This window comes from Larus michahellis, chromosome 1 (assembly GCF_964199755.1).
Source record: "Larus michahellis chromosome 1, bLarMic1.1, whole genome shotgun sequence".
Lineage (NCBI taxonomy): Eukaryota > Metazoa > Chordata > Aves > Charadriiformes > Laridae > Larus > Larus michahellis.
In genome coordinates, this window is record NC_133896.1 from 188,746,776 (window position 1) to 188,774,025 (window position 27,250).

A 27,250-nucleotide genomic window follows, 5' to 3' on the forward strand; every position below is an offset into this window, starting at 1 on the left:
CAGGGGAAGTGACAAAACCTTTTCAGAGGTTTATTGTGATAGATGGGTTGTTTTTACAAACGCAACTGGGTGAAACTTCTTCCTAGAAGGTTAGTAGTGAATTGCACACCTAGGAGTGTCATTCCATCGGTACTTGGGAGTTGCACGTCGTATTAATGGGGGTGAAGAGTGCACTGAGTAAAGCTTTGCACTGCGTTTAAGGACAGTTCTATAGAGCTGTGACTTACCAGCCGTAGTGACCGCGGGGGTACGTAAAGCCACAGAGATATTCCGCTGTCCTGCCTATTCTGCTGAATTTTAGTTATTTTAATTGGTTTGTGTCATGTAGTCGACATTAAGGGAATGGGTACTTATTTGTATTACGGAGTCTCTAGATTTAACTGCTCCGTTGTTTTGTGGTTAGTTGCTACCGTAGTACCATGAATAGTTGAATGAGGTGTGTCTCCCTTCCTCAATCACATTTTCTGCCTAGCAAATGAAGCACCACCATAGTCCACCTTCGTAGCTGTTGCCTTGCGAGTGTCGGTGTCACTTATCCTGGTCAGCCATACCTGCTTCTTTGATGAAAGGGTGGAACTAGGGGAAATAATAGTTTAAATCCACCTACGTTCGAGAGAGAAAAGCTTCAAATTTCTGAGTATTTGACTTTTATGACTGCTTCTTCACAGATAGCGATGCCTCACCAGTGGTTAGAGGGTAATCTGCCCGTCAGTGCCAAATGCGCAGTCTGCGACAAGACTTGTGGCAGTGTCTTACGCCTGCAAGATTGGAAGTGCCTTTGGTGTAAAGCTATGGTAGGTGCAATGAACCGCGTCCAAGCGTCGAGGATTTTGCCAGCTTTACTGCTCGCCATCATTTTCATTTTGTCATTTCGTAGCCGTGCTTTTGGATTAAGTAGGAGCAGGCAGCAGGTTGTGCAAACTCAGGTCTCTCTAACGTTCGTAATTTCTCATGACTTGTCATACTTACTTCAGTTAATTTTTAATACGCCCACAGATGCAGCTTTTCTTTAATAGGTGTTGTCATCCGGTGTGTTTTCTCTGCCTTCTCCTAACTGGTAACTGAAGGTTCAGATGCCTGTTCTGTATGCCTGATAATCAGGTTGCTTTCTTGTCTCTTTTATAGTAGGTATTGCTGTAATAATATTTTACAAATATTTAGTAATATTAATATTTATTACCATTTATTAATGTTATTAAAAAATCTTGAAGTTCTCTTCTTCAGGACACTCTGTAGGTTGCCAATTGACATTCTGTAACATATTATTTCTGTTTCCCCAAAACATAGTTTTCTTTTAATTTTTTTAACTTGTCTATAGAAATGGGCTTCATATGCTAGGCTGTAGAAGTGGAAAGTCAGCAGTTTTTTTAACGTTGAGGCTTTTGGCATATAGAGGTCTGAGGCTCTGTGTGTAGGCAATGAGAAATGATTGGCATCTCCAGAGGTGATTTGAAATTTAGGTGAAGTTCAGCACCCTCTGCATGTGCCTGTTTTCCCAATAACTACGGATGAGACCTTTACAACACATACTTTATGGGACCCACCTTTGGCCGGTTGATCTGGTTTGGTAGGCATGCTGGCTTTAGTGCACATCTTCCAGAACATCCATGTGGACCAGGGATGTACAGAGCTATTGCTTCGCATGTTCCTAATGTGCCCGCTGCCCCCAGCACAAGGACTGGCTGCTGGGAGCTTGGTCCTTCCTTGCTCCTGGATGGAAGTAAGTGATTCCCTTGAAAGGACAAGTCATTTCTGCTGTAGGGGTAGCTGAAGATGAAGTACTCCAACCTCATGTTTTGTGGAATGAGTAACAAGCCTTCGTGGTTGAACGCTCATACGTTTTTTTCTCCGGTCTCGCTCGTCTTCCCTCTACACCTAAATGTTTTATGTTAGTCCATTTTTGTTACGTAGATACTATATCACTTTCACCCTGAAATTCCACTGTAGGGAAATAATTACTTGTTTCTTTTGTAGGTTCACACTGCCTGTAAAGATCTGTATCCTCGTAAATGTCCACTTGGCCAATGTAAGGTATCGATCATACCTCCAACAGCACTAAACAGTATAGACTCTGATGGTACGTAGTATTGTAGTGTGTTCAGTGGTAGCTCTGGACTTGCAGTGCCTACTGAGATCTTGTATGATTAAACAAAGCTAAAATCCTTCCGCTGAACAGGTGGATGCAGTCTTCAAATTTACAGAGTAGTGTAATTTTCCATGTAGCTTTTTAGAGGTGCATATAACCGACACGATTTAAAAAATGTTTTTGAAAGTTCCCTCACTAGAAATTTTCTCCCATTTTATTTGTGACCCTTGGAAACTTCTCAAGTGAATGACCAGAGTTCTCAGATGAAGCCGGCTGATGCCTGCCTGGCATCCATCGCTCATTCTATGAGTTCTCAAATTCCAGCTAACTTAACTTTATGCAGAGGTGAGCTAGCTGAATGGCTCAGATCCAACAGCTACTTCACCAGGGTAAAGAGAAGAATCGCTTCCACAGTCTCTCTACATTTCTTTTAAATATAAGCAGGGTAAGAATCCTGCAACAACACACTGATAAAAAACCCAGCAAATGTTCACAAGCTCTTTGGTGGCTCAGGATGGAGATGCGTGAGCGGTGGGAGACTGCAATTAAAGGCACGGAGTGGATTTAATAAGGAGTAACATGAAATCTAACTGCTTGAATTTTATAGTTTGTGTTGATGGCAAATGTAGACCAACAACTTTGAGACATTCTAATGAATTTTATTGTATGAAGTTAATAAAAGTGATTGGTTTTGCTGTATATATTCACTCTTTCTATTTACTTGCTATGTGGTGTCTCAGACCAGAGCGTCATGCTCCTATTTATTATTCGTGCTAGGAAGGTTATTCCATATGTGAAATTATTTTGCTTGGCCTGTAAATAAATCAATCAAACCTTATTTTCAATTACATTATGATAATGCAGAATTAAATTCGCATCCTTTAATGCCATTTTTTTATTCGTAGCTTTAGTAATTTTTTTTTTTTTTTGGCAACTGAAAGCAACATAGTTATTTTACTATTGCCTGAAGGAAATGTCAAAACCTATACCTGCGATGTCTGGTTTTGAAGTGTTGCTGAGAAACCACAACTTCCACGGACTGGCTGTGTTAGCGACGACAGTGTCCATTAGTACTGCTAAGGGCCTTAGAGAAAGTCTGCTGTAATCAGTTAAGACCTGCGTTGACTTTAATAAGCTTTGAATCACAGCTGAAGGCCTGTTGTTCAGGGCTGCTATTACAATTAATAGTATAACTTCAGTCCGAGGAAAAAAGTTCTTGTGCAAAATCTCAGCTGGGAGCAACTGACTACAGTAACTTTTAAAATCTATGTGTATTCTTAGAAAGCTTATACGTATGTGGGTGATCCAGTTCAACCCAGTAAAGTTAAAGAAAAATCAGATTAAAACCCAAACGCTTGTAACTGAAATATATATTTAATTGCGATAATCTGTAAGGACAAGATCTGAGAAGTAAGCTAAAAGGTTAATAACTTTTTTCACTATGGAAAAACAATAAAGCTATTGTCTTCAGGATTTTACTAAATCTAGGCACTGAAAATATCAGGAAGAAAAAAAAATGAACTGGTAAATCTTGAGCGATTATGTTTTCCTTGCAGGGCTAATATTCAATTTAGCATTTACATTATGTAAGATAAAATGTACTCCTTTTGTCCTTCATCCCTTTCTTCTTCTTTCCCATGATTTCTTTTTGTGTTGTTCATATTAGAAAGCCTTATTTATTTCATTCTTTCTACCTATGTTCACAGGTTTCTGGAAAGCCACATGCCCGCCATCCTGTGCCAGTCCTCTTTTAGTTTTTGTTAACTCAAAGAGTGGAGACAATCAGGGAGTAAAGTTTCTTCGTCGATTCAAACAGTCATTAAATCCAGCTCAGGTGTTCGATTTAATGAATGGAGGACCTCACTTAGGGTAATGACCTTGGAAATCTTGAGCAATCCTTTCCGCAAGGGAATTTAGTGCAAAGTATAGTGTTGTGTTGTCCCCGTGTTGCTATAATCCTATCATCAATATCTACTGTGACTTCCTAATTAAAATCTAATAGATAACAGAATTTCAGGGTGAATTCTGGTGGGTGAAGGGATTGTAGGATAATATTTTCTTCTTAGAAAAAAAGCGCTCACTTGAAAATTCAAACCCCAAACCCATCAGCCCAAGTTTTTTGTGGCTTTTTGGCTAGCTTTGACTTCTGTTAACTGGTAAGGTTCAAACCCGTTGCAAATGTTTAGATGCTTTCCTGAATCAGGGCCTTTATGCACAGTTGCCTGGGTGCTTTTCTTCCATTTCAAATGCGTAATTCAGATATTCCTGTGACTTTGTTGTAAATAGCTATGGAATAGAACTCTCCGCTAAATGTACTCTGTATCTTTTTGAATTCTGAACACAAATGTCAGTAGGGCAGTCCGAAGAGGGTGATGGACGAGTACACTAAAACTTTTGTCGTTGGGAAACTACATTCAAAATATGGTTTTAGGCAACATATGCAAATGATCAAGAAAATAAGCATCTCACAAAATTTGGAGCAAGAACACAATTAAAACCATCAGGAATTCTACAAAATCTAAAGGCTGGGTTGTTGGAGAGATAGGGATGAAATCTGCATAGCAGTGGCCACAACCCAAGCGTCTTTGCACATTCATAAAGATTAAATTCATGCACGTTTTTCTGTTGCCTAACTTAATTCCACCCAGATGTAGCATTGTGGTTAAATGCCCTATTAATATCAGTTACAGCAACTAGAAACACTAAGTTATGCACAGATGCAGAATTATGCTTGCATGATAAAAATGCAGATGAAACAAATGCACAAAAATTCAGTTCAAAGAGTGGGCAAATAATACAAATATAATGGAATACAGATGTGAAGTTTTATAGTTAGCACTGTGTTATGGACATGTTATATTAACTCTTTAAGTTGTAATAGTCTTTTCATTATAACCCTGATTTAAATCTGAGTTTAATCAAAGTCCTTTTTGGCTAACATTTTGTACGTGTAATTATAGTGACGGATAAAAGTGAAGAAGGTTCATCTCAAGTTGGAGAGACAATTTTTGAGACAGGACAATCTGAAAAAAATCTGTCTGTTTGCAAGTTCTCTTGCTTCATCTAGTTGTACCTACCAGCAGCATGGTTCAGGAGGCTCACTTTGGTTTTGCCCAGTAATCGTAGGTCAGGTTGGTTGCTTTCAAATATTTTTCCCAGTTTCCAAAGAGAGGTCGTTAGCAGTTATTCTATCCCGTTGTGCTGACGTCTTGTTTCTACTAGTTGACCTAAAAAGCAGAGTTGCATTCTTTGAGCTAGTGTGTTTCTAGAGGTTTTTCTCTTTTCTCTCAGGGTAGGAGAAATTGTTCTGGTATCAACGTTTTTTTTCCTTAAGTATCTGCATCTTTTGTTCTGAATAGGTATCTGCCTATCATATATACAAGTGACATCATTTTCTTCAGAAAAAATACAAGTGCTTCAAAAATTTGTGATCTTAATATGTTGCTTTTTAGAAATAGTTCTAAGATTATACATATTCTGGAAAATAACATGCATTAAAAATAAACATCTTTATTTTGATTATTTTAAGAGTTTCTACTTTTCAATTCTCTTTTTTTTTTTTTTTAAGCTTAAATCCCTGTTGTTTTTACCTCTTGGCTGTTTCTTCTCATCTCATTCCCCTTTCCTTTGCGTCTCACCTTTCTGCTTGTTCTGTCTCTCTTGTCCTCCTTTTCTGTACTGCCAAAGTGTTGTATCCTGGAGGTGTTAAAAGTCAGAGAACAGGAATCACAGAATCAATCTTCATGGTTGGAAAGGACCTTTGAGATCATCGAGTCCAACCAAACAACCTACAATCTTTGCCACTAGAGCATGCCCTGAAGTGACACATCTAGACGTTTCTTAAATACCTCTAGGGATGGTGACTCAACCACCTCCCTGGGCAGGCTGTTCCAGTGCCTGACCACTCTTTCAGTAAAGTAATTCTTCCTAATATCTAATCTAAACCTCCCCTGCCACAACTTCAGACCATTTCCTCTGGTCCTGTTATTATTCACTTGGGAGAAGTGAATTGGGAGATGGAAGAAGAGCCGTAGAAAGTGAAAGCAGGATACGGCTTTAAGGATTTAATATGAAATACCAGTAGTATTTGTCTTACATTGTTGTGATCATTATGTGTAAGAATTGCCTCCAATGGTCCTTGCATTTAGTTAGTCACGCGTTGGCAAAAGCCCACCTGTATTGTGGAGCACATCCTGTCGTTGTGTCTTTACCTCCTCTCCTGAAAAATTCCCTGTGGTGCCTTGTGCTTCTGGCTGAAGTGGGAAGCATAGAGAAGTCGCAATTTCATAGCTTAGAAAATTTTTTTTTATATTGATAAAATTAATAAAATAATATTAATAAAATCCTGAAAACAATATCAAGGGATTCTTTTTAAGCAAAACTTGGCATGTTATTTATCAGAAATGTCAATATAAGTGGAATATACAGCAATAGATGGGATGCAGATAGGTTTATTAAGTAGATGGTTGTATCCACATAACCCAGAACAATACAAGAAGGACCATAAAGGTGCCGTGCACCATATTTTCTTGTAACAGTTGCTAATGAATGTAACTGCTCTCTCCCTAATGGACATAACTGGCTCTAACAGGCCGTGTCTTCTCTGCAGTTTGCGGTTATTTCAGAAGTTTGACAACTTCAGGATTCTTGTGTGTGGCGGCGATGGAAGCGTGGGTTGGGTCTTATCAGAAATTGATAAGCTCAGCCTGCACAAACAGGCAAGTGTGCATACTTACTTTTCTTGACTATACTGACTAGACTTAATTTTGTATGCTTACTTTTCCTTCACTTGGTTCTTTGTCATATCTCTGTGTATCACCCAAACTCAGTTGTTACCGTTAAATGAAAATTTTCACTGCTGTAAACAGGACAAGTTGAATTGGGATTTACAAGCTTTAGACGTCAACTATATACTTAACATTTGTTGCTTGAAATAACAGGCATTTGTAATAGTTTGCACTTTTTCTTTCTAGTTTTCAGTAGTAGATTTGCTCCTGTGTTGTGTTTCAGTGTCAGTTAGGAGTGTTACCCCTTGGTACTGGAAATGACCTCGCTCGTGTCCTTGGTTGGGGAGGATCCTGTGATGATGATACGCAACTTCCTCAGATCTTGGAGAAACTAGAACGAGCCAGCACGAAAATGTTAGACAGGTAAACCTAAATGTGCATACACGTGAATTACCATGAGATGCAAATTGTATTTGTTTGGATGTCTGGTGGCCTAAATCCATCTTGGAGACTTAATCGGCAGTGTTTTGGGTTTTTAGGGTGCAGATCGTAATCGTGAGGCAAGACGAGGTAGTAATGGGGACAGCTTTTCAATGTCCTTTTTAAACTGAAGAGTCAGAGGGGAGAGCGGTTGATGAAACTAGGAGGCGTGTCATCCAAAGATGAACAAAAGGTGGCAAATTATTGCGTAACTGATGAAACTGCCTAACTGCCTCTTACAAGAAATTGTAAGCGTTAAGAAATTGTACAGATTCCAAACCATTTGGGGCAGTTTTATGGACTCCATGGATGCTATTAAATACCATTAAAGATAGCATCTTTATTTAGGAAACACCGGAGCTCTCTGTCCTTGGATGCGGGGAGAATGCGCATCGTGTGCTTTCACCCTTCATCATCAGCTGTGGGCAGGGTCCTGGGCTAACTGGATCTTTGGCTTGATCCACTACTAATATTTCTGTTTGAGCCATTCTCTTAGTCAAACCCAAGAGATCTTCCCAGTCTTTGTTTTGTGTGGTTTCCATCCAGAAAGCAAAGGAGCAATCCTCGTTTAAAAAGAGTCAGGGAAGATGATGGTCATGTTGTTCCAATGAAGGTGTAGCACTCTGGTTTTGAGAGGAGTACTTCTTACTCTGTTCCTTTCTCTCATGGTCGTTTCTGTTCTTGCTCTAGTTAGTAGCACTTGAATGTGATCAAAGAGGGTTTTGGTTTAGGTTTTTTTTTAATGAAATAGAGTCCTTTTTTATTTTAATCTTTTCTGTGGACTATTTGATCATTTTACAGCAAAGTATAGAGAGAAATGCTTGTTAGTGATTCTTAAAAGTAATTGTAGGTCTGGGCATTCTGAAATATTTGGAGATTAAATCACGTTTGTCTTTTTCTGTACTGAAAAGAGCTCAGTGTCATTTTTTGTTCTAATTTCAGTAGACTTGCTCCCAAGGCCATCTGCAGCGATTACCAGTTCTTTTCAGCAGGCTTTGAAGGACGTTGCTATCAGTGGTTTCATACTGTCTGTGCTGTAGAGTACTGTCCTTTACCAGGGGAAAAAAATACAGATGTCAGTGAAGATACTTAACCATTTGCTTTGTTCTCCTGCCGCCCTCCCTTCGTTGAGCTGAAAAGCTAATGTTACCTTGGAGCTTTTTCTCTAGGAACACATCCATTTTCCTTTGACTTCTGCAGTTTGTTTGCGTGAATTCTTTTATACTGTGAATGTTTTGCCGGAAAGTGTTTGTTGCCTGCATTGAGTGTCTGGTGATTTGCTCACAAAGAAGGTTCATCATCAAATCGCTGACAAAAAATCTGAGCAGTAAAACTAATTATTATCTTCAGTCTCAATTATTTCACCTATATTCAGGTAGCATACAATTAAAAATTAAGATGCTTTGTTTGTTTGTTTGTTTTAACAATTGGTGTGACACTGAATTTTCTTTTCGTTGATACGTTGGAGAAGAGATAAAACTAATAATCTGGAAAATGTAAAGGTGTTATGTTTTTTTTTTCAGGTGGAGTATAATGTCATATGAACTGAAATTACCAGCAAAGCCTTCTATTCTTCCCGTGACTGCAGAAGAGTCGGAGGAATGTCAGGTGACCTTTTACTTTTGTTTCCTATACTTAACTTTGAGCTTCTGGGATGACAATATTAAAAATCGAAGCACCTGCAGGAAAAATAGATGTTTCGTGATCTGCTAACGGAACTGAGTAAACATCTGTTCATGGTGTGTATCTCAAGCGATTAGGGTTTCCAGTTCTGTGTTATTTGCCAAAAATGAATGAAGGTCAGAAAAATTTCTTCCTGAAAAATGTATTTTTTTATCTATCTGTCTGTCTGTCTATCTATCTATCTATTTTATATATTAGTTTATATATTATATATTCTTATATCATATATAAGAATATAATATAGTATTTTATTGTTCTGTAATATTATTATATGTTCTATATCATTATTTTATGTGAGAATATATTTTTGTATAATTTTATAGATAATAATATTGTATTATGGTATTATATAGTAATACTATGTATACTATTAAAATACACAAATATATGAAAATATATTTTTTATCTATCTATAAAAGCAAAATGTTTGCTACCTTGAGTTTGGAATAAGCATTGGAAAAACTCCACATTTTGAAGTCAAGGGTTGTATTCTGAAAGAGAGAAAGAGAGAAAGAAAGAGAGAAAGAAAGAAAGAGAGAAAGAAAGCAAGCAAGCAAGAAAGAAAGCTTTTTGCAGCTTCTGAAAGTGAGTTAGATCAAGTGATACCACCCAACTTTGTCTTTGTTTTTTTCAGTGAACTCAAAATCATAAGTGACCTCAGAGAAAAGCTTAGTCTCTCTTTCAGACTAGGCTTGTGCTTGTACTGTTTGATGAGGTTTCGATTTTGAGGGCAGAGGGAGATGCTTTAATCAAATTAATTGGCATGAAAAGTCTGACTAAAAATGAGAAAATAACGTATTCCTTTAGAAAGTTAATGCACATCAACTTGAGCTCTAAAATACTTGAGAAGCAACAATTAATCAGCAGGTTCTTGAATAATTTAATAATCCAATCTGTTTTAATTGGCAAGGAGTTTATAACCTTTGACAGCTTGCTGGATATAGAGATGCAAAAAGGCTGGGGCTCCGCTGGCTGGGATTTTTACAGGTTGCTTTGTGCACGGCTCTGTTTCCAGCGTCAGACCAAGGCTTTATCTTCCCCAATTTTGCAAGACTGTTAAAATTTTCCCATGTATCTGCATCAGGTAAAGGAAAAAAAATGCACATTTTGTTCTAGTTAGTTCTGGCTTTGAAATTGTATTTAGCCCCTCCTGAAAATGGAAGGAACTGCTCATACAAAACCTCTATTTTGGGAAATGGCTTTTGTAAGCTATAGTTACCTGCCATTACTCTGAGTTGGAGAAAGCTATTTTCTTTTCTGTGCCCTGGTCAATCTCTATTTTAATGTTTTTTGCATGGTTGCTTGAGTTATGATATTTCAGAAAAAGACAGTTTAACCTTACAGTAGGTAAGCTGTTAACGCACAGTTCAAAAAGTAAATAAAAGTACATATCCGATTCTTTTTTTTTTTTTCCCTACGGTTTGAAGAGACTTGTTTCACTTGGTTTGGTTCCAGAAGCTTCATACTGATGTTTGAACAACTGTAGTTCATTCTTACAGATGAGATAGTTATATATTGTTTTTTCTCTTGAAATGAAAACTGATTTACTGTTAGAGTTCTACAACTAAGGCTAGGTTTTAGGAGGAAAAAAGAGTGGTATATCTACCTGCTCCATGTCAAGGGTAAAAACACACAAAGAGATTTTAAGAGATTCATAAAGGAAGTTGTCAGAAAATTTCAGAACTGCATTTACTTTTAGCTTTAGATTTGGAATTTGGTTAGACTTTTCTCTTAAGACTGAGGTCGATCCCTTTCTATAAAGACGGGATATAGTGCATGAAGATGTGAATCTGATCCATTCCAAATCTTTGTCTGAATATTTCAGGCTTTATAATTCTTCTGTGCAAGAAAAAACAGAAGACAGGTGCACCCATTCATTCTCCCAAATGTTGCTCCTTAAGGATTGGGTTTGATAACTTTATATTAGTTTAGCAGCCTTTGTCAGAAGGGGTGCTTGGGGCGTAACAGCCCATCTGCCAGTGAAAAGAAACTTCAGGGTTATAACGGCAAACTTTTGATTTATTTTTGTTTGAGCAGCTTAGTTTGAAGGAAACTTTGCTTGATTTGGAAATACAAGGTATAATAATTTAGGTTGCTATAAATCTAGAAAGAAAGTAGGGTTTTTTTTCTGTCTCATGGACTATTTTTAGCCTAGAAATAACTTACTGTTTTCTCTACAGGAGAAAAAGAGCTGTGGATCAAGTTCTCAGATACAGCGTTACTCTGAATATTAAAAATCTGGTACCTAAAATACAGTACGCAGGTAGAATCTGTGTTGCCAGCTGCTTGTCCTTATATTAGATCTGAAATGGAAATCCTGCTATTTTTGGAGGGATTTTAACTCACTACTTGGTGTTAAACTGCTGAAACATACAGAAATTGAAGTCTTCTTTCTCTGTTTTCAGATATCTGCTTACGAGGACTCAGTTGCTGCTCATCTTGCAAAAATTCTCAATTCTGATCAGCACTCAGTTGTCATATCATCTGCCAAGTGAGTTGATCGGTTTTATGTACGATGTGTGGGATAAATCCCCTGTGTAACATCATAACCATAATAACCTTCTATCTAAGCCTGATTGTCTTATGGCTGGCCCAGATGGCTTTGGCTTGATATACCTTGATGTATATATTTTAGAGGGGATGTTTTTTTTCTGCAAAAAATTTTATGTGACACAATTGTAATCGATATCGAAATTCTGAACTCATCAACATTTTTTTTAAAAAATCACATAGTATTAGTATAAAGTGATTTTAAATCACTCCAAATCAGTGTGCTGTTTAAATATGAAATTTATTGTTACTAATGCAAATATGCAGTGTACTTCATGTTAATGATATGGATATTCATAAAACAAAACAAAAAAGAAATTAAGAGGCCAAACAACTTCACCAGTGTGTAGCAGAAGTTCAGCTAGGTAGCTTTGTCATAGCTCTGTCTGTATCAATTCAATAAATAGCGGCCACAGGCAACAGGGTTTTTTTCCCCAAACCAAAACACTTAAAAATGAGATACAATTACTTGGCAAATCATGGACGTGATCTAAAATCAGAAGTATTCTGTATGAAAAAACTTCTATTTTGCGATATGCAAAAGACCAGTGACACTATCTTTAAAAGTACGTCTGAATGGCATTACGTCTCCTCTTTTTTTTCTGCTAAAAGCAAGGTAATAAAGTTTAGTGTTTTAACTATACATACCACATATTGAAAATTAAACTGCAGGATATTATTATAACTCCAAATTCTAAATCGGGTCTGTATCTTGTTAAATCTATTTAGTTTCTGTCAAATAAATCTCAACCAAATGAACAGTACTAAGCGATTATCCACACCTCGTTAGTGTTTGCTGTCTGTCTGCGGCGTAGGTAACAAGAACCAAGTCTTTTCTCTGAGTTTACACAATGAAAATTCACTGCAGCCACCATAGTTCGCATAGATAACGCCTCGGGGTCAGCTGGCGTTCAAAAAAAGCATGAGCTGTGCAATGGGAGGTGTGCGGCCAGATGCTGTCGTCTAAGAAGTGCTCCGTTAAAGTCGGTAGATTTTCTTCGTGGTTTCTAGGCTCCGTCTTCACGTAGGAATTTGCAAGAAGTTTTCGAAGTTTGAAGTTTAACAAAGCAAAGGCAAGTTTGCTAACACCTCTGGTGTGGAAGGTGCACAAGCGAGGGAATGAATAAATTAGTCACGTTTGTTTCAGTTCTTAGAAATAAGAGACTTAGTGTGAGTGAAGGCTTAAATAAAAAGGGAGGAAGAGTTTTTGTTTGCAAAGCTTACTGCTTGATTTTGGCAAGCCGTGGAAAAGTGTATCATCTGCTTTGCAGGTATGATCACAGAGTTCAGTTTCCAATAAGAGCGGCGCGTAGCAGTATGCACATAAACCAACTGCCACGAGAGTTTAATATTCATTTTGATCTATTTAATTTCCTTTGATTTCTCCCCTCTCCTATTTTTATCTGAAGAATATTATGTGAAACTGTAAAGGACTTCGTTGCCAAAATAGGGAAGACTTATGAAAAACCGATGGAAAATGCAGAGGAAGCTGATGCCATGGCCATTAAGGTAAGACAATGACTATTCTCTGGTTTAAAGTTGTGGTTTTGTGCTGTAGCTCATGGGTGTTTAATTTTTTTGAACCTCTCCAGGATGCCCAGCTCTGCTTCCATTTCAGCCAGCGACTTTAAAATTCTTCTTGTCATAGCGCATAGAACAGTTATTTCCAAACTATCTTTAAACTGTAAGATCTCTATAAACTCTGTTTACACTTTTTTCCTTCAGAAAGGATAAAGTACAAGGTAGCGTACACAGAGATAAATGGAAATATTCTGCGTTAGAAGTTACACTTTTGTCTGGAAGGGAGTAAGTTAGCTACAGGGAAAAAATGGGATAATGAAGAGAGTATGCTGGGAGAATGAAGGGAAGAGAGACTACAGTGTTAAAAACAACGGCTTAAGCTGTAGATTGTGGAGATCATGTTGCAAAAGCATTGGAAAAAAAACCCAGAAGGATTTGGTATGAGGCAGAAAATTTACATGAGCTGAAAAGAAAAGAAGAAAACAACATCACTAACTGTCCCAGAGTCAGGAAATGTACTTGCTAAATGGCAGTTCCTGGTTCAGGTTTCTGTTCAGTGCACATCTTCAGAAAATGATTTTTCTTTTTTACTCTTCCAGGGCCTAACAGTGTTGATTTCCTTGCCCTTCAGCAGAGAAAATCACCTCTTCTCCAGTGTACCTAGAGAGCAACTGCTCAGTCAGGGGAGAGGTGTTTGACAGTGCTTGGTTCTGGCTTGAGCCTCTTCGCTCTGTGACAGCTCGCTTCCTTCAACGTACAGCTGTGTTACAAAAAAAAACCAAAACCAACCATAAACCAAACCACCATGTGTTTTCAGTCTAACGGCTGGGCTTGTCCCCATAGGTTATCTCTTCAAATTGAAGTAGTGATCACCCGTAATTTGTTACAATGCACATGGTACGGGCAAATCTGTGCCTGTTCTCTCCCTGCTGCTGGCCATCAGGAGAGGAGTAAGATCTAATCTGTACCTCAGTTATGTGCCAGGCTGCGTTTACCACGGTGTGTTATTTTAGTCTGAGTGTAGGGGGGGTTTATATTATAAATTGTTCTATGTAATAATGTACTATCATAATATAATGTTATAATTGCTCTAATGGGGTTGAGTGTCACAGGGTCTGCAAAAACCCATGCAGACATACTCATAATCTAACATTATGAAATATTGAACCTGAGTTTGGGTTTTACATAGACAATGACATAGACACTTAGACACAGGCAATTTTCACAGAATCACAGAATGGTAGGGGTTGGAAGGGACCTCTGGAGATCATCTAGTCCAAGCCCCCTGCCAGAGCAGGGTCACCTAGAGCAGGTTGCACAGGAACGCGTCCAGGCGGGTTTTGAATGTCTCCAGAGACGGAGACTCCACCACATCTCTGGGCAGCCTGTTCCAGTGCTCTGCCACCCTCAAAGTAAAGAAGTTCCTCCTCATGTTTAGGTGGAACTTCCTATGCTCAAGTTTGTGCCCATTTTAAACCCTTTTCTACTTTGTCTTAGTGCACCGAGTTAAATGAGAAGCTAGACCTATTGCTCCAGGCTCTTCACACAGAGGCCCAGGCTGCTCCCATTCTCCCAGGCATCACTCCCCCCATCGTGGAAGAAGAAGCAGAGGAGTTTTCAAGTGAAGAATCCTTGTCTGAAAGTAAAGAGCAATTAGCGGAGTGTGTCTCAAAGTCTTCCACCCAGAAGCTCTTCAAACCGAGGGAACAGTTAATGCTGAGGGCGAACAGCTTGAAGAAGGCTGTGAGGCAGATCATTGAACAAGCAGAAAAAGGTGCACATCAGCAACGTTTTGATCCTTACCGATAGACTAACAGTGCGGCTTTTTTTCTATACTAGCATAAATTTTCATTATTAAAGCTTGATTTCTACATTTTTACATCGATAAAATGATGTGCTTATTGCAAGCTGCAAGGGAAAGAAATGCAGCTTGTTTGGTTGTTGATGACTGTCTGCATATATGAATACATATGTATACACATGTGTGCACACAGACAAATGCGTTTCTTTTGTAACTGTTATCCTCCACAAAATGAAAATGTCTGGCAGTAAATCTCCATCAATGGGCAAAAGATTGCTAGACTCCCTTTCCCTGAATTGGCAATACAGATCCTTTGTTAATATTTTTAAACTGAAAGGTAAAGCTGGAGAAAAAAAGAAGCTAGTTTTCTATTTTTGCAAATTTTCTTTAAAGATCTTGAAACTTTCTGTCTTTTTTTAATAAGCAGTTGTGGATGAGCAGAATGCTCATAGTGAAGAACAAGTGAATCAGTCCCCACTAGAATATAGCAAGGAATTGGATGAATCCAAAGAAGAGGAAAAAGACGAAGATACAAAGGAACTTGAATCCCCATCAAGTGAGTAAATTAGGAATAAAATAATTTAAAATTATGCTATCTCCTTATAGTTGTATTATGGAGCGTAGTTGGCTCCATAATTAAAAATACTAGCATGTTGTTTCACTGGAAACTAGTCACAATTTTTAATAGATTTGGATAAATAGAAGTTGAGGGGAAAATGGGGGAGATGTGATGAATGGTCTTTGGGAATGGATTTCCAAAGCTGAGAAGGTATTTGTTGGGGAGAGAAGTGCCTGCATTTAATCAGTGTTTACACTCACCTTTCTGCATGAACCTGAGCAGGGACTAGAACCTAGGTAATGGTGGCGATACCATGTCTCAGTCGTAGGCATTTTTGGGCATATTATAGGAGTTTCTGTCAGTCTTTTCTGTGAAGGGGTTTCAAATTGTGTGAAACAGACATATTTATTCATTGTATTGATGACAAACCCTGATGTCTCAGCTGGGAGCTTACCTGGAGACAGTTATTGGAACAGAGAGAATGAATATTTAAGTCTCCTGTATGAAATGGAACAGCAGGAAAGAACACAATAGAAGCTGGAGCATGGAAGCCTCCTGAGAAATGGCAGTACTAAGGTCACCCCCTCTATTTGTCTAATCCAGAACACAAATTTGAACCAAAGTCTTTGATAACCTAGAGCTCCTTCCCATGAAAAATTTCTTGTGGTACAGGTCATTAATCCAGCTAGTTCCTTGCAGCTATTGACTGCTGTGTAGCAAGCCATATAGCAATCACCAAGGTACTCTGGCTTTCCAAGGTGTAGAGCCCACTACCTGCTCTGTCCTTGATCGGATGGACTTTGTCAGCTGCTGCTGTCTAAGGGCTTCTGTTTTCCTGTAGGAGCATCGTTCTGCCCCCACTGTGGGGCTCTGCGGGTTGCTTTCCAAAAACAGGAAGGCAGCATGGGTAGCCCATGCTGGGTTTTAAAATACAACAGAAACAACACAGTTGTATTATTTGTCTCAATAATTGCACAAAGCAATCAGAATATTGAGTGATCTGAGCGTAAAACAACATGCTTGGAAGGCGGCATTTTCATAGAGTAATAGCCCATTTTGTGACTAAGCTTTCCTTTTGGCTAATCAGTGTTTGTTTATAGTGTGTAAAATTATATTTAAAGAACAGTCATCTCCTGAAATACCATAGTACTAATTCTCGCTTTCAAATGGTAGGGTAAAATCTCTCCTTCATGTGTCCTGTATGAAATTTGCCAGCAAGTGGCTGTAGTGGAAGAAGGAAGGATATGTCTATACAGGACCCTCACTTACCTCTTTCCTTGCTTGGTTTTGGCATCAAACTAATCCAGCCAGAGGTCATGTTTGTACATTTTCCATGACAAACATCAATACTGCATTTTGTGTTGACTGGTAGTTCATGTGACAGGGTTGTTCAAGAGTCTCAAGCTGCATCGTAATTTTAGGAAAGCTGCTTCTTACTATAGGCGGAAATTTCAGTCTTTGCCATATCAAAGTGGCCAGTGATGCACTGCAGGTGAGGTCTCAAGACGATCTACGAGTCATGGAGAAACAGTGCTAGCTGGTGGACAGCAAAACCCATCCTCTAGATATTTGGTGAGCAACTTCCTGTGGCAAAATGAGCAAAGGTGTTTGGGATTTGCCTCTCCTTCTGTTACCCTAAGCCACACCAACATCCTGAAAACAGGCGTTGTCATCATGGGACTCTGCTCTGAAGCTACTGCCTGTGTCGGTAGCTCCTACCTTAGAAATACGACATTAGTCCCTTGGGGCTTCTGTTCATTCAGAATCTCACATTTCCTTGTCTCCAGGAATGGATGTCAGACTTGCTCCAGTGAATGTCTCTTCATTGACCCCTCTCCTTTTCCCTTGGTTATAGGAATCAATCCTTGTTGGTTGTCCGGTTTCAACGGTAGCTCATAGAGGATGCTGGCCCTGTGCATGACCCAATCCTACTGCCATAAATATATAATAAAATAAAAATATACACCTATGTATAGCCATCTGTAGAAATATATATAAACCCCTTGTTTCTTGGTGGTACAATTTCTGCATCTATTGGGGAGCTGTATTATTCTTCATACATCTGATACGTGTGAAATGGAGTGTGTATTAATGCTGTCAGTGGAAGATAGGTGTTTAGGGACAAAGCATGAATTCAATTATCTGCAAGGAAACATCAGTTTTACTCATTAGGGCTCTGTTGTTTTTATCAGAGCATGAACAGCAAAAGTTTATCTTTATTGCAGTTATCCCCGTGAGTCTCATCTGTCAAATAAAGAGCAGCTGCTCTGTTGGTTTTCCTATTTAATATGACTGCCTTGTTCCCAAGTGCAGAGAGAACAGACTGTGTAAATAGCATTGTGAATTTTTCAGTAGCATTATGATAGATGAATGCTAATTTTGTTCTGAATATTATATTTTACCCTTTGAGGATCTTCCTGGTCATTTGATGAAGGTAATGTTTTCCCATACGTCAGTTGCCTTCATCTAAATATTTAATAACTCTTGTTAGATATCGCTTGCGGTTTTTCTTTCTTTTAACTTTTTAACTTTATGTTACAGTGTTGTGCACAGACACAAATCATTGTGTTATACTGTCATCATGCAATACTACAGCATTTTGTGATAATTACCGAGGCTCTTACACAGATGTTAAAGCCCGAAGGAGCTGTTAGGCCACTTGGTCAGACCTTTCATATAAAATAGTCCATAAAATTTCACCCACTTATCCCTGTCCTGCATCTGATGAATTCAGTTTGACGTAAGGAAGTCATCCAGAAAGGTGTATAATCTTATTCCTGGGATACAAGAGGGTGAGGAATTTGCCATTTCATTGACTGTTCTGTGCCAGATTATCATTACTTAAAAAAAAAAGTGAATGCCCAAATCCTAGCCTGAATTGATTTGAACACAATTTCAAACACTTGGTTCTTGTTATTACGTTTGTCTCTAGATTTTCCCACTCTGCATTTTCTTTCCGTAAGGGTGTCCAGACAATATACCCACATTACTCTCAGGCTGAGTTATCATGATTGACGTGAACTGATCTTTCCCCCTTCTGCCACAAAAAAGGGTCTATTTTATCCTTCCCACCACATTCCTAGTGGTCTTTTAATTCTGCTTTCTTCATGCTAGTCCCAATCATTCTATTTTTGCAGAATTAGTTTTCAGGTTTTGAGAAGAATGTGTCAGATCACTTTGAAATAATCTTATTTCTTGTTCTGAGCTTCTAAAGATGGTCAAGGTTGAAGTTGTCATAAGCTGAAGTAGTTTTAATGTGTGAGACAATTTGGAGCAGAGGTAGCCAAGAAATGTCTGTCTGTGATCATCTGGTGTGCAAAAGCTTTCTACATGCTACATGGAAATGCTGTGTCAAAGCATTCGGTAATACCCAAACTTTTTTCCCTGGGGCACCAATTTCTGGCTACATCTGATGGGGCTGAATTTCACAGAGATTAACTTTGATGATCAGAGGGCTGGAGCACCTATGCTATGAGCACAGACTGAGAGAGTTGGCGTTGTTCAGCCTGGACAACAGAAGGCTCCGAAGAGACCTTATAGCAGCCTTCCGGTACCTAAAGGGGGCCTACAGCAGGGATGGGGAGGGACTCTTTATCAGGGAGTGTAGTGATAGGACACGGGGCAACGGTTTCAAACTGAAAGAGAGCAGATTTGGATTGCATGTTCGGAAGAAATTCTTTACTGTGAGGGTGGTGAGGCACTGGAACAGGTTGCCCAGGGAAGTTGTGGCTGCCCCATCCCTGGAAGTGTTCAAGGCCAGGCTGGATGGGGCTTTGAGCAGCCTGGTCTAGTGGGAGGTGTCCCTGCCCATGGCAGGGGGGTTGGAACTAGATGATCTTTAAGGTCCCTTCCAACCCCAACCATTCTGTGATTCTCCAGGCTAAAGCACGCACTGCCATATTCTCTCAGTCTGCAAGAAGGAAGTTCTGCCAGGAAAATAAATTACAGCAGCCTGGGGTTACCCCTCTGAAAGGCATATCCTTCTTAGAATCATAGAATTGCCTAGGTTGGAAAGGACCTTTCGGATCATCTAGTCCAACCATCAACCTAACACTGACAAAAACCACCACTAAACCATATCTCTAAGCACCACATCTACCCATCTTTTAAATACCTCCAGGGATGGTGCATCAACCACTTCCCTGGGCAGCCTGTTCCAATGCTTGATAACCTTTACGGTGTAAAATTTTTTCCTAATATCCAATCTAAACGTCTCTTGGTGCAACTTGAGGCCCTTTCCTCTTGTCCTATCGCTTGTTACTTGGGAGAAGAGACCGACCCCCACCTCTCTACACCATCCTTTCAGGTAGTTGTAGAAAGCAATAATGTCCCCCCTCAGCCTCCTTTTCTCCAGGCTGAACAACCCCAGTTCCCTCAGCCACTCCTCATAAGACTTGTTCTTCAGACCCCTCATCAGCTTCGTTGCCCTTCTCTGGATGCACTCCAGCATCTCAATGTTTTTTTTTTGTAGTGAGGGGCCCCCCTTCATCACCTTCAGAGGCAGCCCCAGGGAGAGCCCCGGTGAGAGGCAGCCTCACCGAGCTACCGGTTCCTCATTGTGAACACCTTCTCTTTCCCCTTGATTTTCTTCCCCTTCGTTTTCCTGTGCCATTACCTGCTTTGGTCACCAACAACTTGATCAGCTACCCAACTTTGCTATCTGTCACAAGGTTTTGTTGATCCATCTTCTGGAGAATTTTAACAAATAAGTTATGGTAATTACTTTGGGAATTGCTAGGGTTTTTTTGTGAAAAAGAAAAGATGATGGTAAACTGATCTCCCCCATGATCACTCTTAACTGCAGAAGACAAAAATGCCTGCACATGGCTTTCCCTTCCCTTGCAGATTTCAGGTCAGCTGTAGATAAAGATGTCAGAGTTTTGTCTGAGGTTTTCAGAAACCTGAAGCAGGCAGGGGGCCCATTTTAGCTGCTTGAAGCAAATAGCATGGCTGTTGATTAGGTGTTTTGATGGCCTGTGGCTTAGAAAGCTTACCTATCAATATTAAAATTGATATAAATAATAATTAACTATATAATATAGGTATATTTATAAGTAAATACACATTGAATTTAAGTTAAAGTTGTGTTACTTCATTAACATGTTTATCAGAAGCTTACTACAGCATTAAATACTATTACATTTTAAGGTGGATATAATTCAATTCTTGCTGGTAGCTTGAAGCGTAAGTGGGGCACTCGCCACATTGAATGCCATGCACACTTGTTCTTTTTAATTTGCGCTTGTCACTTGATCTGTTTTCTGTGTTTTCTTCCCTGTATTTAGAAGACAAACTGTGGTGTGAGGGGGAAGGACATTTGTCATGGAATGGTAGCAGATTAAATTCATGCTTTTGAAATATTTTCAGGGCTGGAAAAATGATGTATTTGGTAATGTCATAATAGGTCTAATTAGTGCTCCTACTTTTACTTCTTCTGCACAGTTAAAACTGCACCAAGATCTCCAGATCGACGTACAAGCCGAGGTATCCATTCTCAGACAGGCTCTTTCTCTGCTCCAGCTTTGGCTGCAAGCAAGGAAAACCTCCCAGTGCTTAACACTAGGATTATCTGCCCAGGTAATTATGATTTTGAATTCTGCCGTTCCTTACACTACTTTAATATGGCCTTCTGTTCCTCCGCTTGCTGTCAAATAACAATTTTTACTTCATGCTAGGAGCCCTGTAGTTGTTTGAACCGATATACACATCTTTGTGTTGTATCATATAGTAGGAAATGCGAAATAGCATAAAAGATTCCTGAACGCTTGTCATGACACCAGATGCAGCAGAAGGATGGAAAATGAAATTCAGGATCTTAGAATCATAGACTCACAGAGTGGTTTGGTGTTGGAAGGGGCCTCTGAAGATCATCTAGTCCAGCCCTCTGCCATGTGCAGGCACATCTTTCACTAGATCAGGTTGCTCAAAGACCCATCCAACCTGACCTTGAACACTTCCAATGATGGGGCATCCACAGTTCCTCTGGGTAACCTGTACCAGTGTTTCACCACCCTCATTGCAAAAAATTTCTTCCCTATGTCCAATATAAACCTACCCTCTTTCAGTTTAAAGTTGTTGCCCCTTGTCCTTGGTAAAAAGTCTTTCAGTCTTTCTTATAAGCCCCCTCTATGTTTTGAAAGGCCTCAGTAAGGTCTCCCTGGAGCCTTCTCTTCTTCAGGCTGAACAACGCCAACTTTCTCAGCCTGTCCTCATGGCAGAGGTGCTCCAGCCCTCTGACCATTTTCATGACCCTCCTCTGGACCCGCTCCAACAGGTCCATGTCTTTCCTGCGCTGTGGATCCCAGAGCTGGACGCAGTACTCCAGGTGGGGTCTCGCCAGAGTGGAGCAGAAGGGGAGAATCACCTCCATCGGCCTGCTGGCCACGCTTCTTTTTTATGGCAATTGGCTTTCCGGGCTTTGAGTGCACGTTGCCGGCTCATGACCAATTTTTCTTTCACCTGGACTCCCAGCTCCTTCTATCATTCATCCAAAGCAGTGAGGCCATGAAGGGGCTGAGGGACAGAGCCGTGTGAAGTTCAACCCTCTGAATTAGAGGTGTCTGCAGATACCTCTCAGGAAATGGATAACTGAAACTCCACAAAGCTGCTGTGCAGTAAAACCAGTTGAAAAAAAAAAATCTGTTCTTATCCAAATGCAATTAACAGTTGAAAAAAAACCTGTTCTTATCCAAACGCCATGAATTCTAGGGGGCAGCGGTAAAGCACTGTTTTAATTAACTTCATTAGTATAGTTAAAACATAATGGAACTGAGCTTACATTTTTCTTTAGGTCAATTTAAGTGAAAGCTTTTAGAAAGTACTTTTCTTTGTTTACCTGCATTACACAGTGTTTTGCAGAGTGACTTCAATATAAGTCAAAGGTAGGCATGGCAAGGCTGTGACCTTTCCATAAATTAAGTTAAACTATGACTCTACCAGTTGTAAAAAAGGTGAGGATATTCCTTAGGAATATTTCCGAAGGAAAGGACCGAAGAAAAATCATGGACAGTTTGGAGGTGAAGATTAAATTAAATAAAAAGCTCTGGTAGTCTTTTGGGATATTAGGTCACCCATTGGGTTACTATGCCAGTCAGTGAGTGATAGCTTGAAATCCTGAATTTTCTTTGGTTTTTTCTTTCTCAATGGTGGTACCTGAAGAGTCAGCCACCGCACCGCAGCATAGCTGCCTTTCTGCTCAAGAGAGCCAGAGACCTGAAAAGATAACCAATACAGGTAAAAACTGAGATAGAAACACAATCGTTCCCTGTCCAGGTTTAATGAATATTTTGTCTCTCAGTATGTGGCTTACATTATGACAATGTATGTTTCTCTGTTTATCAAATACAAATCGATTTTTTGTTTGTTTGTTTGTTTTAATCAGGTTTGAGGGCTGGTCTAGCTGCTTCTATTGCAGGAAGTTCAATTATTAGCAAAATGTTGCTAGCAAATATCGATCCATTTGGTGCTACGCCGTTTATTGACCCAGATCCAGATTCACTGTAAGAAATGATTTTTTTTTCCAAATTTACTGTTTGTTTTAGTTTGCTTTTCTTAAGCTTTTTTTTTTTCTTTTTTGTAATTTTTTTTTTTCATTATGAAATTCTGTTTTGCTGTCCGTTTGGCAGTAGACCTCAAGGTCTGAAAACAGGTTAGATTGTGCCATTTTAATTATAAGTAGCGCAGAATTGTCTTGCAGCAGGAGAACTAATAGGAGACATTTGCTCACTTACCCCTTGCCCGCTGCCTCTGAGGGGAAGAGGCCAGCAGTCCTTCAGCGCTGGGTTTTCCTGCCCAAACTGCTGGTCTGAACACAAGCTCAGCCACCAGCAAAATGTTGAAGCGGGTCTGGGCACTTCGTAGTGGACGAAGAAGAAGAGTGTCCCCTAAAGGACTGGAGCAGTGAGGTGGAAATTTTATGTCCTAAGCTCTCTCTGCTTCCCAGAACTGGGTGTAATGTTGGCAGAGACTTATGGATGGCATCTGGGTTGTGGGCCGCAAGTCCCCTAAAACAAAGCACCGCTGTGCCAGGCAGCATCAGCCAAACATCTAGCACCAGCATGCCTAAAGGCAGCCTGGATGCTCGGCCCAGTGTTGTGCTCCTGTCTCAGGGCTGTGCCCAGGGCAGCTCTTTCCTCATATTCCACTGTTAATTTGGGGTATGGTGGAGCTAGTGCTAGGATGGGGGTGTGTTAGAGTTTCTTCTGTGTCCTATGGGAAGTAACTTCCATCTGCAAAGTAGCTAGCAACCAATCTGTCTCTTCGACTGCCCTTGGGTTTCCTTAGGGAGATTCAGGGGAAACATCTCTTGATGTCTCTTGGTTGATGTGTCTGTTCTGAGACCAACCACAATCTTGGCCAAAGCTCTGTGTGTACAGGTACTGCACAAACGTACACCTAATTATCTCTTTTCTTTTAACAGAGAGGGTTATTCAGAAAAATGTGTCATGAACAACTACTTTGGAATTGGGTTAGATGCAAAAATTTCACTAGAATTTAATAACAAGCGAGAAGAGCACCCTGAAAAGTGCAGGTAATATAATTGTCAGTAACAGAGCCAAGACGTTTCCATTATTTTCTTTTCCTTATCTCCTTATTTGAATTTCTTAACTTTTTCTCATCCTACAAATACGATACAGTGCATGTATTTCAATATTTGAATCTTGTTCTACCTGTTTTCAGAAGTCGGACGAAAAACATGATGTGGTATGGAGTTCTTGGCACAAAAGAGCTGCTGCAGAGAACTTACAAGAACTTAGAACAAAAAGTTCAACTTGAGGTAAATTTTATTCATGGGCACAACGGGTATTTTTCCTTCCACAATGTGTAGGGAAGAATTTGGGCTTCCTCTTGAAACCTTTTAGAGCTCTTGTGTCAACCCAAGTTGACCTCAAAGGCACTGTGTAAAAATGTGCCAGGTAAGAGGTGAAAACTCTTACGTGAAATGAACATACACTAAACACAATGAAAGAGATAAGGAGTCTTAATCCTTCAGGCTCATTTTAAACTATTGGAGAGCTTGATTACACATAAAGGGAGGGCACACAGATGATTCTTGTCAAAAATTCATGACAGAAGAGGGGAGATTCTGAATGTGCGTCACGAGAAGCCCAGCTGCACCTATAGAGACTTTCTCTAATAGGTGTTTGAGACAGTTATGCAGAAGAAGCAAGATATTATCGCAGCAACAAAATCGCAGTGTAAGTTATCTGAACGTGGTTATTTTTTGTCTTTTGAGCTCTAACTGCAAACCCAAGTCTTCTTCACAATACTGGGAACTTAGAGGAGATATAAATCATTACCAAATGCAGAAAAAGACTATGAGATGGTCAGAGTTATTTTCACCCAAAGAATATCTGGGCTGGATTTCGACAGAGAACATACGTAATTTCTCTTTTTACTTCCTGCTGAGTATTTCATATGGAAGTTTACGTTATTTATAAGAAGATAACTTTGCAAGTTGAAAGAATAATTTTAAGTTACTGGAACTCTTTCTCGCTCCTCTGAGATTTGGGAGGATTTTGTCTGGTAGGGGCAGATTGCTGTTATCTAAGGATTGAGTAATTATCAAGGAATTATGCGCTAGTTAGCAAATATAATGGCAGGAAAGGACGTTATCTGTGCTGCAGATAGAATTCTAATTTAAGGATTTTTTGAATAAGATTCAAATATGATTCATTAAGACATTCAAATCTGACCTTTCCATAATTATTTTTGAACATTTCTGTAAGTAAACCAGCAAGCAGAAATTTCATATTTAGTATTGCCTTGCATAATATTAGCTTTATGCTAAAATGTGTGATGAGGTGCATGGCACTGGAAAATTAAAAATATCCATTTCAGGAATTGGAGGCAGACCTCTACTATAATACAAACGGCTTGGCAGCATCTATTAATATCACAGCGTATTTTGGATATTGTCACATTTTGATCAAAATGTTAAATTCTGTCTCGTTGCTGAGATTAAATCATAAAAAGAGAGCACTAAGCACATTCTGGAAATAATTTTGCATCTCTCTCTCCTCCTGATAAAATTGCTACAGATTTTGCCCTTATTTTCATAGCATTTCTATTTCATTTGTGTAATTTTAAGATCCTTCTGTGGGACAGGTAACTTGCGGTAATCTGGCAATCTTCTTTAAAGGCAACTTCACCCGCAAATTCATGATCCCCAAAGTGACGCCTGCATCCAGCATTTAGGACCTTACATTTCCAACTTGCTTCAAACCTGCGCTTGCAGGACTTCACTTTTGGCTGCCAGTTGAACAGTTTGAGATTTTTGGGTTCACCTCTGCAGGCAGTTGCACTGCTGTAAGTCAAGAGTGATTTCACTGACATCTGTAAATTCACTCATGAGATTGACTGCGTCATCCCGTGATGGTGTTGAGCAGGGCTTGGAGTTGCTTGTGGGTTTTTTGGAGGATAAAGAGGTAAGAAAGAAGGGCGGAATGACCGGTCGGTCATAGAACCGACCTCTTACCTGCAAAATCAATAACTCCAAACGACCGCCAGGCTAACAACTGTGGGGTCATTCCCAGATTTGCACTTTTGGGAGGAAAGTGAGTTATTTTTGCAGGAAGGCAAGTATACAAGTGCTACCAACGCTTACATTTAACCACATGTTTGTGGTTATGCCAGAAATATTCTTGGATTCTTTTGATTATTTTTTTTTTCCTGCTTAATAGACTTAACTAAATGTGAAACTGTGAAACTATTTCTTTGAAGAGTCATGGAACACCTCTGCTGTAGATACTAGTGTTTTTTCAGCTCTGCAAAAAATACTGGGGAGAAGAGGTTTGTGTTAGAGATGCTTCACAGCATGGGTGGAATAGGTTTGTGTCAGCCTATTAGTGACTCCGTCCTCCCCTGCCAGCTCTGATGAATCTTCATGTATTAAAAATTGCTGATTACTTTTATCACATTATTTATATACTGAATGAGGTTTCTATCCATTACAGTGTGATGGACAGTACATCCCCCTTCCGAGTCTGCAGGGCATAGCTGTGCTAAACATTCCCAGCTATGCTGGTGGGACTAATTTCTGGGGTGGAACCAAAGAAGATGATGTGAGTAACATTAAAGAGAAGTAACCTTCTGGGTGAAACCAGCAATAAATAGCATGAACTGCTCTTCTCATTTAATTTCAAAAGTAGTAGCGTGTAGTTTGGATAGCAACTCTTATTCAGGGAGGCTGTTTCAGTTTAAACTGTATCGTCTTGTTGATTTTTTAATTGCAAATATATCCCATGATTTTTCGCTGTTGCCTTCTGTCGTGTCCATTAGAGCAAAATGTTCATAATAAGGCTTAGTGATATTTTTTTTAAATGACTATGGGTGTTTTTAGAAACTAATTTTATAAACAGAGGCACAAATCGTTCCTGTCTATATTGTAAACCTGTAAATAAGGTTTCTCAAAGCGTAGACTCCTCTGCTATATTCTGACAGTAAGCAGGGTGGACAAGGATTATCATTCACCCTTTATACCTGAATTTTCCTCCTGTTTTTCAAACAGCTTTGGACTCTAAGGGATGGTGATTCGGGAAATGGGGACTGATGCATTTAGTGACTGATAATTTAGTGGGGGTATTAATCTTGTTTTCTAAATATTATCTTCAATGAGCTTCTAAAATTCTTCTAAAATATTTTAGAAGATATCTTTTTTGCCTTCTTTCTCACATCTCCTAAGAAACGTGGTGCTACGTGGATATTTAAATGTCTAACAACTTGGAGCAGTCTTACCGCTGCCATCCGCTTCACGCACAGTGAAACAATTGTAATTACTAGCAGATTATCTCAATTCTGCATGTCCTGATTTAGTGTGTGTGTGGTCTGAATTCCCTGAAACT

At 39.4% G+C, this 27,250-nt stretch overlaps 1 protein-coding gene across 7 annotated transcripts in view; it reads left to right on the forward strand.

Annotated features, from left to right (window-relative positions):
* Nucleotides 1-27,250, forward strand: part of DGKH (diacylglycerol kinase eta) — a 166,829-nt gene that overhangs the window by 119,276 nt on the left and 20,303 nt on the right. For 4 of the 7 annotated variants that reach the window (XM_074564792.1, XM_074564811.1, XM_074564839.1 and 1 more), the window contains 15 exons: nt 669-794; nt 1,975-2,077; nt 3,793-3,955; nt 6,696-6,804; nt 7,097-7,236; nt 8,817-8,901; nt 11,382-11,467; nt 12,936-13,035; nt 14,545-14,821; nt 15,276-15,404; nt 20,850-20,984; nt 22,789-22,906; nt 23,827-23,937; nt 24,087-24,183; nt 26,363-26,470. In XM_074564792.1, the coding sequence (XP_074420893.1) occupies nt 669-794; nt 1,975-2,077; nt 3,793-3,955; nt 6,696-6,804; nt 7,097-7,236; nt 8,817-8,901; nt 11,382-11,467; nt 12,936-13,035; nt 14,545-14,821; nt 15,276-15,404; nt 20,850-20,984; nt 22,789-22,906; nt 23,827-23,937; nt 24,087-24,183; nt 26,363-26,470 (1,887 nt within the window). Of the gene's footprint in view, nt 1-668; nt 795-1,974; nt 2,078-3,792; nt 3,956-6,695; nt 6,805-7,096; nt 7,237-8,816; nt 8,902-11,381; nt 11,468-12,935; nt 13,036-14,544; nt 14,822-15,272; nt 15,405-20,849; nt 20,985-22,788; nt 22,907-23,826; nt 23,938-24,086; nt 24,184-26,362; nt 26,471-27,250 lie in introns of all 7 variants that reach the window. The other 3 variants (XM_074564785.1, XM_074564800.1, XM_074564820.1) reach the window with 1 other exon arrangement.